Genomic DNA, 17,727 nt, shown 5'->3' with positions numbered 1-17,727 from the left:
GGCAGTGAAAAATGCCTTCCCAAATGCTTTTTGATTCATATTTCACAAGTTCTCTTGGCTCAATTTTGAAATGTGCAACATCTGTTTGATAGTCTCACTAATTCTACAAATAGAAATCTATAAATACTTTAGACTTCTAAATTTATGAATACAGTAACAAATTCCATATTTGCAATTCTCAATGGCCTTTGTGAAAGCTTTTTTCAGGGATGATAACTAATTTGCAGCCAGACAATACCCGTTAAAATAGCTGCAGAAAATAGTCAAGTGTGCCCAATCTTTTCAGTCTGTTCCCCACCACTGTTCTCCATACTTAGTCTGTTCTTCAAACTTCCCATCTTTCTCTGCAGTAATAGCTTAAGGCCCCTCCTTCTTTCCACCCACTAGCGAAGTATAGAGAAAGGATGCCAAGACTGTTTGGAACCTGAAATGCAATTTGAGCCATAGAGTATAAAAAATTAATTTTGATGTTTAAAAACAAATTTGGTTTTTCCCTTAGAAATTAGTTCACCTCTCCTTTCTCACTTACTCTGGCAAAAGGAGGTCTTGCCCTTAAGTTCTACATTTATTTTTGCCTTTTTCATTTTATTCACATTGCTGGTCAATTGGTTTGCAATCATAACCATAAGATAATTAAATAAACCATTTTTTAAATGTGAACAAAATAACCTAAAAAAACTAACTTCAAAAATAATTCCTAGGCTTAATAAAATTTCAAAGACGTCTATTTAAGCAACTTTGTATAAGCATTAAGAAAAAGATACCATTCAGGGGAATTTTAATTTTCAACCTCACTCCCACATTAATGATCAGAGTTTCATTCTGTTTCCTGAAATAATGGGTTGCGATTCCAAATTTTGTGGAATATTCCCCCCTTCGATTTTTTAGATATTTGACTGTTATTAATACCTGTTATCAAAGAGCCATAAATTCTTTGTTGTAGATAGTTCAAAAGGTACCTAATACCATGTTGGTACATTTGTCTACTTGTTCCCACTTTGAAGTTTCTGGTCTTGGAGACTTCTCTTTTTAGGTATACTGAACTGCTTTTTAAAAATTTTGTTTGGAAGTAAATACATCTCTTCTTATAAGTTCCTGGAGTGTTTTATTCGGATTTTGTTTCTTCTTCATTCTTATGACAAATTCCTAAGAGGGTAAAGTAGATATACAATAATACATTTTAAATGTAATTGTTCTAGACGCACAAGACGACAAGATATAAGAAATGGAGACCCACTGACTCACTGTTCAGACTTACAACACCATGGTAAGTCATCTTTTTTAACTTTAAACCTGCAAATATCAGGCTAGATCATGTGATAATACATATCCACACACACCCATGCAGGGTACACATGTCTTCCAAGGGAAATAAAATCTAGCAGAAAGAAAATATTGAAGAACACAAGCATTAAACTATATTTTACAATCACAGTCATGATAAACTCAATTTTTTAGACCCTTATGAGATTCAAAGCTTAGCTTTCTTATACTAACAAAAAGAAGCCAATTTAAGTTTGTACTTTGATGTAGAGAAGCAACCTGAGAATAGGACAACAAAAAGATTCATTAAAGTATATTGAAGAAGGAAATATAGTGTTAAAATAAGCAATGCACATTACTCATTTATATGCTGGTGATATAGACACAATGTATTCTTGATTGTTCTACTCAAGTAAACTTCAACACTGAATTAATATTTGGCTGTTACCTTGAACTGGGCATTTTGGACCAAATTCATTTTAGACTTCCTAAAAGATGCCAAGACCTATTTAATGTCAAAGTTTTCTTTTTAATGTTAAAACATCAACCATTCTTGTAAATATCTAACTTATTCACCCCAACTCAACCATTTATGAAAATAATAATGAAGTTATGCTTCCCTCTGCTGGGGAAACCTGTCAATGACATCACTATAACAATTCATTGTAAAAAATAGTTAACTTGCAAAATGTGATCCTAACTGAACATAATAAACTATTTTGGTGCCTTTTGCATTAATCTCATTAGCTCTTATTTGACTTACTAATGGTGTGTAGAATAGTCATGTTTAATGAATGTTAAAAAAGAAAAAACTGTCATACATTGCACCTAGCCTTCCTTCCAAAATCTGAATTCCAGGTATCCCTCTGGCACAGTTTGAATGTGCTGGTGTACAATTCCACATAGGGTTATTTGGGAGATGACAATATCCAAGCAGGGTGACCACTAATGGAGCCAATATTTAGGACCCATTTTTATTTAAAACCTTTATTGCCAAGGACTTTCCTATTATTGTCCTCATTATAAACAAGAAAGAGGCCACTAAATGAAGTAAATATTATGAATGTCCCTGCATGAGTATTATGGTTTATTGACACACCTCCACGAGTTTTTTCAAATGACATATATCAATTGGACAACATAATATTCACTGATCTTCCATGTGAAAATATTGAATTATGATCAACATCATTCAATTGATAAAAAATATAAAATATTAATTTATTAGAGTAAATAATCTATTTGATTAGATTTGGAGAGTTAGTTATAGTAATTGGAACTAAAAGAAACAAAAGAATAAAATTAGAATTCATTTCCAATCAGACTTTAATCTCCATATCAATACAAACTTTGTTATTATGCTCTTGATCATACCTGTAATACTACCCCAGAGATAGCATCATGGTTATTGTAAGTATTCTGTAAATATAGTTTAGATGAATAAGTTTTCTTAAGTCTTCAAGCTAAAATAAGCTCCTTACTATTATTGTTTTCCAGTAAGAGATTTGAACTAAGCAGCATCTAGTATTTATATTGAAAAATGTTCTGAGTCATACATTATTATCTCCAACACCATCATATTAAGAAATAAAATCTTTTAAGAACCATCATAAGATCCAATTAATAAATAATGATTATATACCATAATGTTCAGAGCACTGTGCTGTTTCAAAAATTGTTAGAAATTATATGTATACATAGTCTTACTGATACATCCTTATGTTTATCAGTACAATATCTTTATTAGGCCAATTAGTATTTTAAAATACTATTTATATTGGAGTTATGAGTGTCTGTTATATATAAGAGGAAAAACCGACCAAAGCGATTTTGTTTTTAAAAAGTGAGACCGTGGATAAAAAATAATGTTAATCATTGAATGGGATTTTGAGAGTATTTCAGATTTTAAAGATTTTGTGTGTGTGTGTGTGTGAAATTAGAATGGGCAGAGTCTAAGTGAAAAAAAGTACATATATAGCAAGTAAGGAAAATATGAATGAATTTTCTCCTAGTTTTTCAGTCAAAATAAACACTATCCGAGAAAAAAAGGAATTTCTGTAGTTAATGTTACAGGATCGTTTTTCTTTTCTTTTTTGTGGTAAACAACCCTACTTGGATATTTGTGATATGTGGGGGGAAAGGATAAAATAGCCCTAGAAACTTTGCAGCGATAAAACATTCCTTTATGAAGGCCTCTTTATTCTTTTTATTTCTTGTCAGCTAACGTTGCTAATTGAGCAAAAATAAAACATATGCACAATAGATTGCAGTGGATTTCAAATGTTTGGAAACTAAGTCAGGCCTTCCCACTTGGCTAGGCTGTCTTACTATTGGGAATCAGTGAATTACCTTGGAAGAGTTGATGTCAATATTTGAGAGTAAAATGGGCAAAATTCCAGAGCCCAACCCTGTTAAATCATGCATGTTGTCTTGCTAATGTCACTTCTCACATTCAATAAAATATATGTGCTCATATGGAAACATATAAAGATATGAGATGTTTTCACAGAAAGCTGCTAAGCAACATGAAGCCAAATTACACACTTCAGTGTGATCATTTCCAGCTGTAATGGTAAACATTCTGTAACACTCTATATTTTACATATCCCGAGGTTCTTAATAGAAAAAATGTACATAAAATAACTCAGAATTAAGGTGAAAGAAATTTCACTTTAGATGAAACCTGTAACACTCATTTGGCACTCTACTCCCTTTCACACAAAGCAGCAGTCGTGGTGAACATGCCCTAATGAAATAGAAAAACATCCAGCTCCACTTCCCTTGAATCCTAGCACACACTTCTCCATCACTTCTAACTGCTCACCCAGAAAGCTCTTAATATCAAACCCTAAAAACACATGTGTACTGGCAGATCTTGTCTTCCTAGTCACACCTTAAACAGGATGCTTGAGAGAAGTCTCAGGTTGTTTCCAGTCTGTTCCCTTCCCTGAAATAATTGCTATGCACAGAGTTGGAGCTTGTCCAACTTTACATTCAAGAAAATGACTGGCCAAGTCAATTTACCTCTAAACTCTCTCCCATTCCTCCTTCCTTACAAATCCAAAATGAGCCTTACTATGATTTATGTGTCCAGAAAGGAAAAAGATATACCATAAGTCCCAGTACTTTTTTAAAAAATCATAACATCATCTTTGATTTCTGGATCTTTGAAATATTTTATGCCCTATCTTATAGTTTAATGCCATCATTGAATTTCACTCCCTAATAGTTTTCTTGGCTGTTCTGCATATATACATTTCCTTTTTAGCATCTCACAGTAAAATATCCACAGAATTTAATCTTCTAAATTATCTCCATAGCTAGCCCATCTCAATTTATGTCTTGGTTGGCATCAAAATCATTTCCAAATTTCATAAAGTATCTTTGGCAATGCCATCTTTATGGTCTATGGAGCCATAAATTTAGTAGTTTGCAGCAGTGCTATTATGGTCTGTTCCTTAGCTTCTTCCAACTCTGAATCTGAGCACTTAGCCCAAAGAGGAGCCTTAAGATTTGATAGATGAGCTGATGTCAGCATTAAGAAATCCCCAACTTTAATAAATAACCAAATTTCATCAAGACTAAGATGACAATGAATGTAAAATGCAGCACTATTTATGTGCTGCTAAGAAAGAAAAACTACCCCAAATGTGTAACCTACTAAAGGATTCCAGCATGGAACAGGGACACAGAATGACTGAGAAATAGTTTAAATGAGAAATAAACTCCATGCAGATGAAGATAGCAAGGAAAGTGGCCTGCTTCCCCCATAATCATGACTGTGGGAAAAGAGGCAAAAGCACTCCTTGAACCTCAAGGTGGTACTAATGAAGGTTTATTTTCTGAATTCACATAGGCAGGGTAGACCCAAAACCTCAGGTAGAAGCTTTAATTTAAAAAGCCATAAGGTTTGTGGGGTCTCACATGTCTGGAAGATGTCAGAAAGAATTCTTCCTGGAGGAAAACTACTTTAACCCAGATGAAGAACAATTGTGAGACACAGTCTGTTATTAGAGATGTTAAAATGTAAATGAGTATGCATCCTAGAATCAAATCATTATAGTATTCTAAGATTTTTATAAACCCCTTTGAAACTATGTCACTGCTGAAAACCGGTAATAGTTGTCTTCTGATGTCACCTTGCACAAACAATTCAATCATGCACATAAAATGTGTGCAAATTACATGAAACAGGAAAGAAGAGGTCTGAATTACCTGTTATCTTTGTTCCTTATTAAACTCTCTGAGCATGTCAGGAAAGATTAATTGTAATACAACTAAAGTTTAGCTGTTATAAACAAGGGGTTTGTAAGCTTGATGCATTTTTCTTTAATTCCAAAAGTTATAAAGATGACATATAATTAAAATACAATATGGTATTTTCATTATTGTTATGGAAGATTTCTGCTTCAGACAAAGGGCGTATTCTATCTCTTATGGTATCTCTTGGGAAAAGTAAGTGAAACATTAAATTTCATGTTTCCTGATTTTTTAAAGTAAATGCTTTATGGTAATTTTGCTCTGGCATGTAGATTATTTGTGCTTTCTCTGGGAATGCATTTGCTATAAAATCATGAAAATAAAACATACCAGATGTTCCATGTAGACTAAACAAATATTATAGTAGGTGTCTTCATATTGGTATTACTTTTTAAGTAATCAAGTTTCATCTTGTTCTATACTAAGAAGCGTCTCAATCTATGCCATCAAAAGTTATCAGGTACAGTGAGGAACTATTAAAATGGCTTCATATTTTACTTCATAATGTATCAATTTCATTATCATATTTTTAAAATAATAATCTTCAAAAAGAACATACTATTGACTCTCCTGATTAAAATAATTACCTATGTACAAAAGTTAAAATTTTCTCTCTGCTTATCCATCTGCCAATCTATATTCATACTAGCACATTTTAAGAACAAATCTACAGCAATCCAGGGAATCCAGGTAGATGGGAAACTACCCATCTAAATGATAGAATGGTTGAAAATTACTAAATGATAGAATGGTTGAAAATTACTGCCCAGCCCCAAGAAAATCAAGAAAAGATCTTAATTTACAGCATAAGATAATGTAGTTTAATTTAGATTTATTTTAATAAGTTATTAAATTACAAGTTTAAATTTTCTATAAGGCTTAATTAATCAAGTCTTTTTGTATTTGTTCCAAAATGTACTTGTTTTTGACAAGTTTCATTCTCTAAACTTCATAAATATCGGTCACAATTTAGTAGATTTATTAAACACACATGAATATACTTTAATACAGAATCATGCATACATTGATTGGTGCAAGCATGCAAGCAAAACACATCCAACAAACATCTTCAGATAATCTAGTTAGTATAATTACCACACTAAACACTGTGAAAATAGGACTGAGCATTATCTTGATAAATAAATAAGCATGATCCCTATATATACTTATATATATATATATATATATATATATATATATATATTAGAGTTGTTAAAGTGCACTACAGTGTATAAACTTTATAAATCTGCTGTGAAGATCTGAAATATACAAGAATGTTAAAGGTGAATGAAATTATTTTCTTCATTTTTAAAAATTTAAAATATTTTATATCTTTCCAAGAGTTCTATTAAGATCTATTTCATCCTTGAAATGACTTTTAAGGTACTTGTAGTTTAAAAAAAATGTTTTTCAGTCATTGAAGTCAAACAAATCTTTTCTGTTGATAAAACACTTGTATTAAGAGGAAGTGAGGGGAAAGGGAAAAATAATACAAGGGGGAGAAATGAATTACAGTAGAGGGGGTAGAGAGTGAAGAGGGGAGGGGAGGGGAGGGGAGGGGGGATAGTAGAGGATAGGAAAGGCAGCAGAATACAACAGACACGAGTATGGCAATATGTAAATCAATGGAAGTGTAACTGATGTGATTCTGCAATCTGTATATGGGGTAAAAATGGGAGTTCATAACCCACTTGAATCAAAGTGTGAAATATGATATGTCAAGAACTATGTAATGTTTTGAACAACCAACAATAAAAAAAGAAAAGAAGAAAAAAAAAAAACACTTGTATTTCTGGAGGAAATCACCTAGAATCCAGCAAGGAAAACCCAAGTAAGATAATTTGCACCTAAGTAGTACATTGTTGCAAGGGTTCATGAGCAACATTTCTTTTCCTTTTTTGCTAGACTTTAGTGAATATTAGTAAGATAAATATTAAAAAATACAACGTGACGAAAACAACTGGAATTTGATTTTTATGGAGTCTAGTAATGAAATTTAATTTCTAAATAACCTAAACATTGAAAATAATTTGCATCCGTTTGCCTCTCTCTGAAGTTTTATTTTATATTTATTATTTATGAAATTCAACTTTTAATAAAGAGGGAGAACATCAAAATTAATGTCAGAAATCAGAGAGTGAATTAATACATGGTTCCCTACTTCATCCATCTCTGTCTCTTCTACATGACATCAAATTTCCTAAGATTATTACATTATTCACATTTCAATCTTGGGAGACATTTATGGGGTTAAAATGGAGAGTGAAATAAATGGAAAGCTGAAATGTGATGCCTTCTGTTTCTGCTATATTGGAAGAGAATCAAATGCTAAATAAGGCCTTTAGCAACATGATATTTCTGGCCAAATGATGGATATCATGACTTTTTTGTTGTTACAAAAGGAAGCAATTTATTTAACTTCTTTCTTTCCTCCCATTCTTTCTGGTTTATTAGCCTCATTTCATTTCCATAAATTATCCCACTAAAAGAGGAAATGATTAATTGAAGATTGCTTCCTTAAAAACATTATTTCTTGTCATTAACAGCTGCAACATATTGTAACATTGTGTTATCCAAACACACTATGGTGCTTTTAAAGTAATTTTAATGTTTTGTTGTTTTCAATTATTTTGCTCTACTATTCAGATTGTTGAACCCATGAGAATTTATTATGCCAATTTAAAACTCTACTCTTCTTGTCTACTCTAATTTTCATGACAAAAGTTTGTATTCAAAACAGTTGCTTTCAAAGTGTGAGATGCATTTAAAAACAATTTTCAGTGAGATTGCTTTCTTTCTGGAAATCTACAAGATCACCCATGGATCTTCAGTGGTATTGGTCTCCCTGGGGATGTGAGAATATGTTTATAGGAGTTCTCAAATCACATTATCTTCTTATTATCCCATATTTGGAACTGTTGATATTGGGATGTACTTGATTAGTCATCACTGCTCCTGGCATATCTCAAATCAACTTTCATAACTTATTAAACTTAAAAAATGTTGCTGGGCATACATCCACCAGCAGTTTAATGAAGTATTCTATCATAATCAGAGTTATAATCCCTATGCCTTTTTTGATTGATGAAATTTTTATTCATTTCTTTCACAAAATCATAACTCTTTGTCTTAAGGATGTCAAAGTTACCTGAGATTTCAGCTTTTAAATTCAGTGTAGTTGCCTGGATTTACAGTTCAGCAAACATCCTCTAAGCATTCTAGATTGCCTTTCTGCCAGGTATGGAGCACACAGTATTGGGAAAGATCACCAGTTCTGTAATAATTATAACAAGTAAGACTACATGTGCTCTAAAGAGATATGTGAAAAGAAATTTGGGGGAAATATTGAAAAGAAAATATTTTCTTTGATACTTGTTTGGGAATAGGATTGATGTGGGAAAATATTTCGTGATTTAGTTTAGTGGAGATTCTCAGAAAAAGATTAAGTTTTGAATTGGCAGTTTAAGCTAGCACAAGAGAAGTAACAATAACGTCACTTAATGTACATGCCACTGTACTATGCCCAGACATTGTTCTAATATTTTATGTAGACATATTTTAATCACAACAAAAAAGATATTTAAAATGTTATAAAACGCTGCATTTTCTACACTTGATAAATAATCTAATATATTTAAAATGGTTTGCATTTGTTTGATTCAAAAAAATCAAAGATAGCAATAACAACAGTGTTTCAAAGGCAAAGCAGGTACACTGACAGAGAACAAAACCAGTCATGCAGCAAGAACATATTTACCAATAGTTAGAAGGGAATGACATCAACTTGGCTAATGTCTTATTTTCAGCCAATGTAGAGTGGGAATATGATCACAAAATTCATCTTTAAAAAGTCAGTTGATCAAGAGAATCTTAATCATTCCTAAAAACTAGGCCAGAGAAAAATCTCCCACAGCATCACAATGCAGAAAACACCATACTCAACAATAATGTGATGGAAATACAGTGAGTAACCTCAAAGTATTGGCTGTGGGCTCCCTTGACACAATCCAGGGAATACCACCAAACAACTCAATAAAGTCCATGTCCATTAACACAGTAGGTTCCATGTCAACTGCTCTCAGGTCAACTGATTTAATCCAGAGAGAGATTAATTTACACTTAACCTGAATATGTAAGATTTCATGTCCTCAGTAAATCTTTAATCAACACTATTGAGCTTTCGATTTGCATTGGTTAACTATAAAGCCTATACATTATCTGAAAAGTACAGCTACACCGTGCAGCCAATCATATATAGATCTGTTTGCCTTAAATAAACTGATAGTACAATGTCCCAAGAAAAAGTAAAGAATATAATAAGGAAGGAAAACAAGAATATCAGTATTTCCTTTGCTTAATAATCTTTCTGGAGAGGCAGGGAGGGAGGGAGAGGGTGAAGGAGGGAGGGGATAGACAGAAAAAATGAGAGAGAAGAACACATTGTCATTGGGTCTTTAATCTTTCCTACCTGTACAAAACTTGTGCAAATGGTTAGGGTAGAACACTTAGAGAACAGAATGGATATTTTTTGAGTGCCTTATAATAATTATTTTTAAACCTTTTTTATGTTTCTGTTTATAACTTAACAAATGAGGGGAAATTAATAGATTACGATTTACTAATGGTTATATCTGTGCACCCAAATATATGGGTCCTGGGCTGAGACCACATTAAATGAAAGTTATGGTCTTAAATTAGATGTTGCTGATGATCAAAACATTCTATTATAGAAAATTAAAAGAAAAACAGTATGCAATGGAAATTTACTTTCTATAATTATGGCTGATGGCAGAAGAACTTAACAAAACAAAGTCTGTGTACAGACTGTGATTCAAAGTTATTATGACAGAATCTTAAACTTCACTGGTTACTAGCTAGAAGATAATTCTCTTTTATTGTTGCTTGCAGAAAGGAGAGAAAGAAAGGGTTGAGATAAGGAAGAATGAGATTCTAAGTTATTGGTAAGAGTAGTTATCAAAGCAGACTAACTGGAGGCACCAAGCCAATGAACCAAATTACCCAGTTGTAGTTATCTTATCAAGGTGAGAAAGAACCTAAAAGTCATGATTTTGCAAAGGCCATAAAATATTACCACATTAAACTAAAAACAACTTGCTATAAATCCTTTGTTTAACCACAAATCATCATCTATCAGATTAAACTATAGAAAAGTAGCAGATAAGATGAATTACTTTAAATGTAAGAAGGCATTTACTATTAAGATGATTTATTTTTTTCTTTCTTTCTTTCTTTCTTTCTTTCTTTCTTTCTTTCTTCTTTTTCTGGTACATTGAGAGCAGTTCACTGCCATTGGAAAATGCATTAAAAAGAAAATAAAAACCAAACAGGATTCCTAGAGCTATCAGAAAAGTTAAACTATATGAATAGATTAACTGAAATGAATAGATTAATGGAAAAGAAGACAGCTTAGTAATTTTGAAGATATTGCATCTATTTATAGTGAAGCACTTTCTCTCATAATATGTAAGTCTTAGGGCTGAAGGTATAGCACTATGGTAGAGCACTTGCTCAGTATGTTTGAGGGCCTGGATTCCATTCCCAGCACTGCAAAAACAAAACAAAATAAATAAATAAATAAATAAATTGCCCCATTATAGAAGTCACATTGATCTTCTCTGTGTCAACTAATGTATTAAGGGATTTAAATAGAATTCTATGTTTGAGAGCAATAACTTACTCATACCTTAGCCTTTGATAGATTTTGATGGTAATTTAAACAGAACAGGCAAGAAATAAATAAGTTACTCTGAGCATCATCCTGTTAACAGAGAAGACAATGGCTTTTCACATGTTTTTTTTACCTACATATTATCAAGCCAAATACATTATGATTCATTCACAGACAGATTAAATGAAAAGTTCTTCCTAAGAGTAAAAAGATTTCTAGATCAAACATTTTTACACTGAAAAAAAAAATAGTAGGAAAAAAATCTATTCTGTGTATAAATAGTATTGGCCTCGGTGATAGTTCCTGAACCACAGATTTTCCAGACCCTGTTGGACATAGAAATTCAATTCACCTCTATCCAGGGAACAGATGTCTTGTAAACTAGCACAGTAACATGTACCATATTTCTTCAATTTGAGATGCACTAATAATTTCAGAGGGAAAAAAGCATGCCATATTCATTGTAGAAATTACACACAAGGAGATACAACGTTAATAGGGAAAAAAGCGTGACTTGGAATGAATTAAATATTGTGGTTTCTTTACATTTGTGTCATTTCTTATTCTGCCTTGTTTCCAGGGGGTGGATCTTTTCAATAAGAAGGGACAGATACTTCCCAATATGGGAAGAGTTTTGTTTGACACTCAGGGCAGTTGAGAAACAGGCACTGAGGGCTGATATCCCTGGGGATAGCAAGTGGAGGCCCAGGTCAACTGCATCAGGGTGAGATAGGAGACAAGGAACATAGGCCATGCCCAGGGATTGGATAGAAGAAGGGTTTGGGAAATCCTGAAATCTAGTGAAAGCAAGCTGTATCAGTTATGACAGACAAAAGTACTCAGTTGGTTATGACATGAGTAAAACTGTCAAAGTGATGCCAAAAAAAGGGGGGGGGGGGGAGAGAATAATTTTTAAATTAAAAACCTAGCTAAGTTTGAAGTAGAGAGCAAAAGTTTTTCATCTGTCTACACTGTCAACCTTCCTGGATGTGAAAATACATTTATTATTTTCTAAATTAATTTAATGAGTTCCAGATTGTACAGGATGTCATAATGGAAACAGGATTATATAAGATAATATGGAGTTTTGTTCTCCAAATGAGTTTTACCTAGATTCTCTGTGTCGTACTTTTGATCTGAGCTATGTTTCAGTTACCACATTGAAAGAGGTTGCATAAAGGGTAAAATAATAGAAACTTAATCAGGAAACAGGTTTCCATATTGCTGCATTTTATTACATACTCTTGCCATCTTCCACAGCCTAATTCTTGAAAATAATAAGAGATGTGTCATTTTAAAATAAGGACGATTGAAACCACATTGCATTGTAATTATGCATCTTTCTTCTGAGCCATCCCAAACATTTCACACCAATTGATCTCCAGGAAAAACTTGTGGATTATTTAAGGGTTTTTGGTGGGGAGTATAAACTTCCCAATCTCTACCTTCTGTAAAATACTAGATAAATATTATTGGTTGGTGAATTTAGTTTTATAGATAAAAAGCAAACATAAAGAGACAAAAATAATTTCTGAAAAACAGATTTTTCTTTCCAAAAGCCCAGTTCAGTAATTTTTCTGCTAGATGATAGTATAATACAAACTGACTCCATTTAGTTATAGATAAGAGTTTTATAGTAAAAATAATTTCTTATAGAGTATTATCATATAATATAAAGATATTTAGTTATACTCCACATATCACTGATTTTGCTAATATGTTATTTGCAGGTAGAAAAATCTCTATGTATGCTTTGTACAACCTATAACAATATGATTAGTCTATATAGGTAGGCATTTGGATTCTGAAACCCTTACAGCCTTGATATTTCTGCCATCTTGAATCAATCTGAAAACAGCTTCCAACATGACAACAATTTATCTACTGAATTTCCAGGTAAATGTCTTGAAAAGTTGAGATTACTTTTCTAACATTGTCTCATTTCATTTTCTTGTCACTGGCCAGATAATCATCATGTCCACAGTCTTGAAGAGAGAATCATTTATGGAGTAGAAAATAGTAGCACATTTTTGGAATGCAGTCCAAAGTCACAGCGAGCATTGGTTTATTGGCAATTCCAAAGACGAAATGAAGAGCGAAAAGAAGAGGTACAGGGACACAATTGACTGAATTATTTATACATCAAATGTACTGTTAAGTGACCCCAGATTTTACTTGGTAAAAAAAGTACACCTCTGCACAACTTATCCTTTTCTTAATTGACCAATAGTTCATTCGTTATTATATAGGCTGATTAAAAAAACAGGCTTTGTAAATCTAGAGGCTGGTGAAACAAATGTGACATGGTAAGAGTTGCTGCCCCAGAAACAGTATGGAGATATATTTTCAAGTCTCCATATTTCTTATTGTGGTTATCTAGAAAGCTATTATGTTATTTATATTTGTTCATCAAAAAAAAAATCAAGTCTTCATACTAATTTTTAACTTTTCTTCAATTAATTTTCATTTGTCTGCACTTTCAACCTTCCTGGATTTTAAAATACATTTATTATTTTCTTTTTCCTTTTTCCACAACTTTCTCTTCAAATAGGGAAAGTTGGGAGAAGCGGGCAATAGATTTATGAAAAAGGAGACAAAGGATCTGAGGTCTCTTGGCAAATTGTTGAGGTAGCCTCAAGCAGATCTTCCTCAGTAGATCAATTTTTTTCCTTTGTGAAACTAAAATGTCTACCAAAAATTTCATTGAGTTTTATGGACCTTTAAAATGCTTGAAAAGCATTTAAAAGGGAAAACCAGAGTATTTAGTTGATTTTTAAACCTTAAAATGTGCTAATAAATTTACAAACAAAATATGAATATATAAAGGTAAAATACTCCTGTTTTCTTATTGACACTTTAAACAGATTTTAAACTAGAGAATTACATTGTGCAAATGTCATTTGAGCTTATACATTGCCAGGATAGGCTTTTTGAGATCTCTATTATAAATTGTGTTCAAAATAAAAGTGAGGTTAAATTATATTCAACAGCATATCCTCCAACTTATTTCACAACCGAGATCTCATGAATTGAATAAATAATTGCTAAACTTGAAATCTCAAATTTATTTCTTCTGCCTATTCAACTGCTGATTTTTTTTATTGGTTGTTCAAAACATTACAAAGCTCATGATATATCATCTTTCATACATTTGACTCAAGTGGGTTATGAACTCCCATTTTTACCCCAAATACAAATTGCAGAATCACATCAGTTACACACTCACATTTTTACATAATGGCATATCAGTGACTGTTGTATTCTGCTACCTTTCCTATCCCCTACTATCCCCCCCTCCCCGCCACTCCCCTCCCATCTTCCCTCTCTACCTCGTCTGCTGTTGTTCAATTCTCTTCCTTGTTCCCCCCCCCCCGGTTTCCCCTCACAACCTCTTCTATGTAATTTTGGGTAACATGGAGGGTCTCCTACCATTTCCATATGCTTTCCCTTCTCTCTCCCTTTCTCTCCCCCCACTCGTCTCTGTTTAATGTTAATCTTTTCCTCATGCTCTTCCTCCCTGTTCTGTTCTTAGTTGCTCTCTTTATATCAAAGAAGACATGTGGCATTTGTTTTTTAAGGATTGGGTAGCTTCGCTTAGCATAATCTGTTCTAATGCCATCCATTTCCCTGCAAATTCTATGATTTTGTCATTTTTTAGTGCTGCGTAGTACTCCATTGTGTATAGATGCCACATTTTTTTATCCATTCATCTATTGAAGGGCATCTAGGTTGGTTCCACAGTCTAGCTATTGTGAAATGTGCTGCTATGATCATTGATGTGGCAGTATCCCTATAGTACTCTCTTTTAAGATCCTCAGGGAATAGTCCGAGAAGGGCGATAGCTGGGTCAAATGGTGGATCCATTCCCAGCTTTCCTAGGAATCTCCATACTGCTTTCCAAATTGGCCTCACCAATTTGCAGTCCCACCAGCAGTGTACAAGTGTACCCTTTTCCCCACATCCTCGCCAACACTTATTGTTGTTTGACTTCATAATGGCTGCCAATCTTACTGGCGTGAGATGGTATCTTAGGGTGGTTTTGATTTGCATTTCTCTGACTGCTAGAGATGGTGAGCATTTTTTCATGTACTTGTTGATTGATTGTATGTCCTCCTCTGTGAAGTGTCTGTTCAGGTCCTTGGCTCATTTGTTGATTGGGTTATTTGTTACCTTATTGTTTAATTTTTTTTGAGTTCTTTGTATACTCTGGATATTAAGGCTCTATCTGAAGTGTGAGGGGTAAAAATTTGTTCCCAGGATGTAGGCTCCCTATTTACCTCTCTTATTGTTTCTCTTGCTGAGAAAAAACTTTTTAGTTTAAGTAAGTCCCATTTGTTGATAAATCTCAAATTTATTTCTTCTGCCTATTCAACTGCTGATTTTTTTATTTCATTTTTTTCAAATCACTTAATACTCTTTTGTGTCCTAGTATCATGATTGTATTGTTTCAATTTCAGTATTCAATCTAAAGTATGTGTTATATGTATATACCCACTTTCAACTTTATAAAATAAGATATATCTTTATTCTTTCCTCAAGTTTTTTTCAACATATTAAATTATTATGATGAGAAGTTTTATTTCAACAGTGGCACAAAGTATTTTGTTAAATGCTAAAAGGTATCTCAACAAACAATGCACATTTTTACTGGCGCTTTTTTAGATCTTATATTTAGTACACATATATAATTATTCTATTATGCTCCCCTCCCCCAGATCAGGGTGGATGATCATATCATCAGGACAGAACAAGGGCTTCTGCTCCGTAGTCTACAGAGGAAGGATTCTGGAAATTACCTGTGTCATGCTGTGGAGCACGGATTCATGCAAACTCTCCTTAAAGTGACCCTGGAAGTCATTGACACAGAGCATCTAGAAGAACTTCTTCATAAGGATGAGGATGGAGATGGCTCCAAGACCAAAGAAATGTCCAACAGCATGACACCTAGCCAGAAGGTGTGGTACAGAGACTTCATGCAGCTCATCAACCACCCCAACCTGAACACAATGGATGAATTCTGTGAACAAGTTTGGAAAAGGGACCGAAAACAACGTCGGCAAAGGCCAGGACATACTCAAGGGAACAGTAATAAATGGAAGCACTTACAAGAAAATAAGAAAGGTAGAAACAGGAGGACCCACGAATTTGAGAGGGCACCCAGGAGTGTCTGAGCTGCATTACCTCTAAAAACCTCAAGTAGAACCTTGCCTAGACAATAACTGGAAAAAAATGCAATATGAACTTTTTTCATGGCATTATGTGGATGTTTACAATGGTGGGAAATTCAACTGAGTTCCACCAATTATAAATTAAGTCCATGAATAACTTTCCTAACAGGCTTTCTTCCTAATACCAACACCTAACAGAGATCACAGGTGAGCACAGATGTTCACTTTAGCAGACTTTATGTTTCCTATGAGATTTCATTGTACAGGTTTCGCTTTCTTCCTTGCCTGAGAAATAAAAACATCATTTGCCATATTGCCATCGAAAGGAGAAAAACTGCATCAGCAAAGCCATTTGATTGAACTGAAAGTTTAAAATAAACTGCATGGATTTACTAAGCTGATGAATATTCCAAAATGTGGTTGGATTCAAGGATACTTTTTGTCTACCAGCACTCGTGTTTGTATGTACTGGAGGAGTGAAATAAGTAAAATGATACTGAATGAAATGTTCTGTGGAAATATAAAAAAACATAAGCCATCCATCATCCAGAAGAAAAAATGGAATACACTGATCTACTACTGATGTCTTCTTTCAGCTTTGATCTAAAGATGTATTTTATTAAAACTATAATTTAAATGTACCATGACAAATAAGCAGTAAAAATTAGCTGTTTTCTAAGCTAGAGTAGGTTTTTGTCTTACAATTATTATGCTATATAGTTTGTTTTAAAAATTCCATTTGTGTGCTGCTTGTTTTTTTTTTTAACATTTTGTTTTCAGTTCTAGCAGGGATAGCTGATGTTACTCTAGAAACATATACATCATTAACTGTTAATGTCCAAAACAGGATGTAAATTATGCCTTATTTCTCAGAGGAAATCAAACAAATGGAAGCTATTGACACCTCCTCCTTTTAAAGTATTATTTAAATTAATTCTAACTTGCATAATGTTTTACAAAAAAACAGAGCATTTAACCAGCCAAAACAAAGGGAAAAAAACAACATGATTTGTTAAATGCATTTTATTATATCTAAAGGATCAACGAAGAGAAAATGAACTGTACAGCTCATGAAAATAAGCTTTTTCTTAATATAGTGTTAATAGAAAATGCTCTTAATTCTGTGCTTGAATCTCAGCATGATATTTTAGACATAAAATTTCTCTCATGATTCCACTAAGAATTGTATAAGCCACTTAATGATTCATGAAAAGAGAGACCAATAGTATCCAGAATAACTTTCTAAAGACAAATTCCCAACTGTTTTGGTCTAAATCAGCTGTCTCTTATCTCACTTTTTTTAAATACAATTATCTGTATGAAGAACACATCATTCTTCTCAGGTCA

At 33.1% G+C, this 17,727-nt stretch overlaps 1 protein-coding gene across 1 annotated transcript in view; it reads left to right on the top strand.

Annotated features, from left to right (window-relative positions):
• Sema3a (semaphorin 3A) overlaps window positions 1-16,849 on the top strand; it is a 191,245-nt gene extending 174,396 nt beyond the window's left edge. Inside the window, exons 15-17 of the mRNA XM_026384968.2 lie at window positions 1,200-1,267; window positions 13,178-13,320; window positions 15,928-16,849. Of these exons, the coding sequence (XP_026240753.2) occupies window positions 1,200-1,267; window positions 13,178-13,320; window positions 15,928-16,383 (667 nt within the window). The 3' untranslated portion in view covers window positions 16,384-16,849. The remainder of the gene's footprint in view (window positions 1-1,199; window positions 1,268-13,177; window positions 13,321-15,927) is intronic.
• Window positions 16,850-17,727: the final 878 nt, after the last annotated feature.

This window comes from Urocitellus parryii, chromosome 3, assembly GCF_045843805.1.
Source record: "Urocitellus parryii isolate mUroPar1 chromosome 3, mUroPar1.hap1, whole genome shotgun sequence".
Lineage (NCBI taxonomy): Eukaryota > Metazoa > Chordata > Mammalia > Rodentia > Sciuridae > Urocitellus > Urocitellus parryii.
Note: the sequence above shows the minus strand (reverse complement) of the source record. Positions and strands in the feature narration are given on the sequence as shown.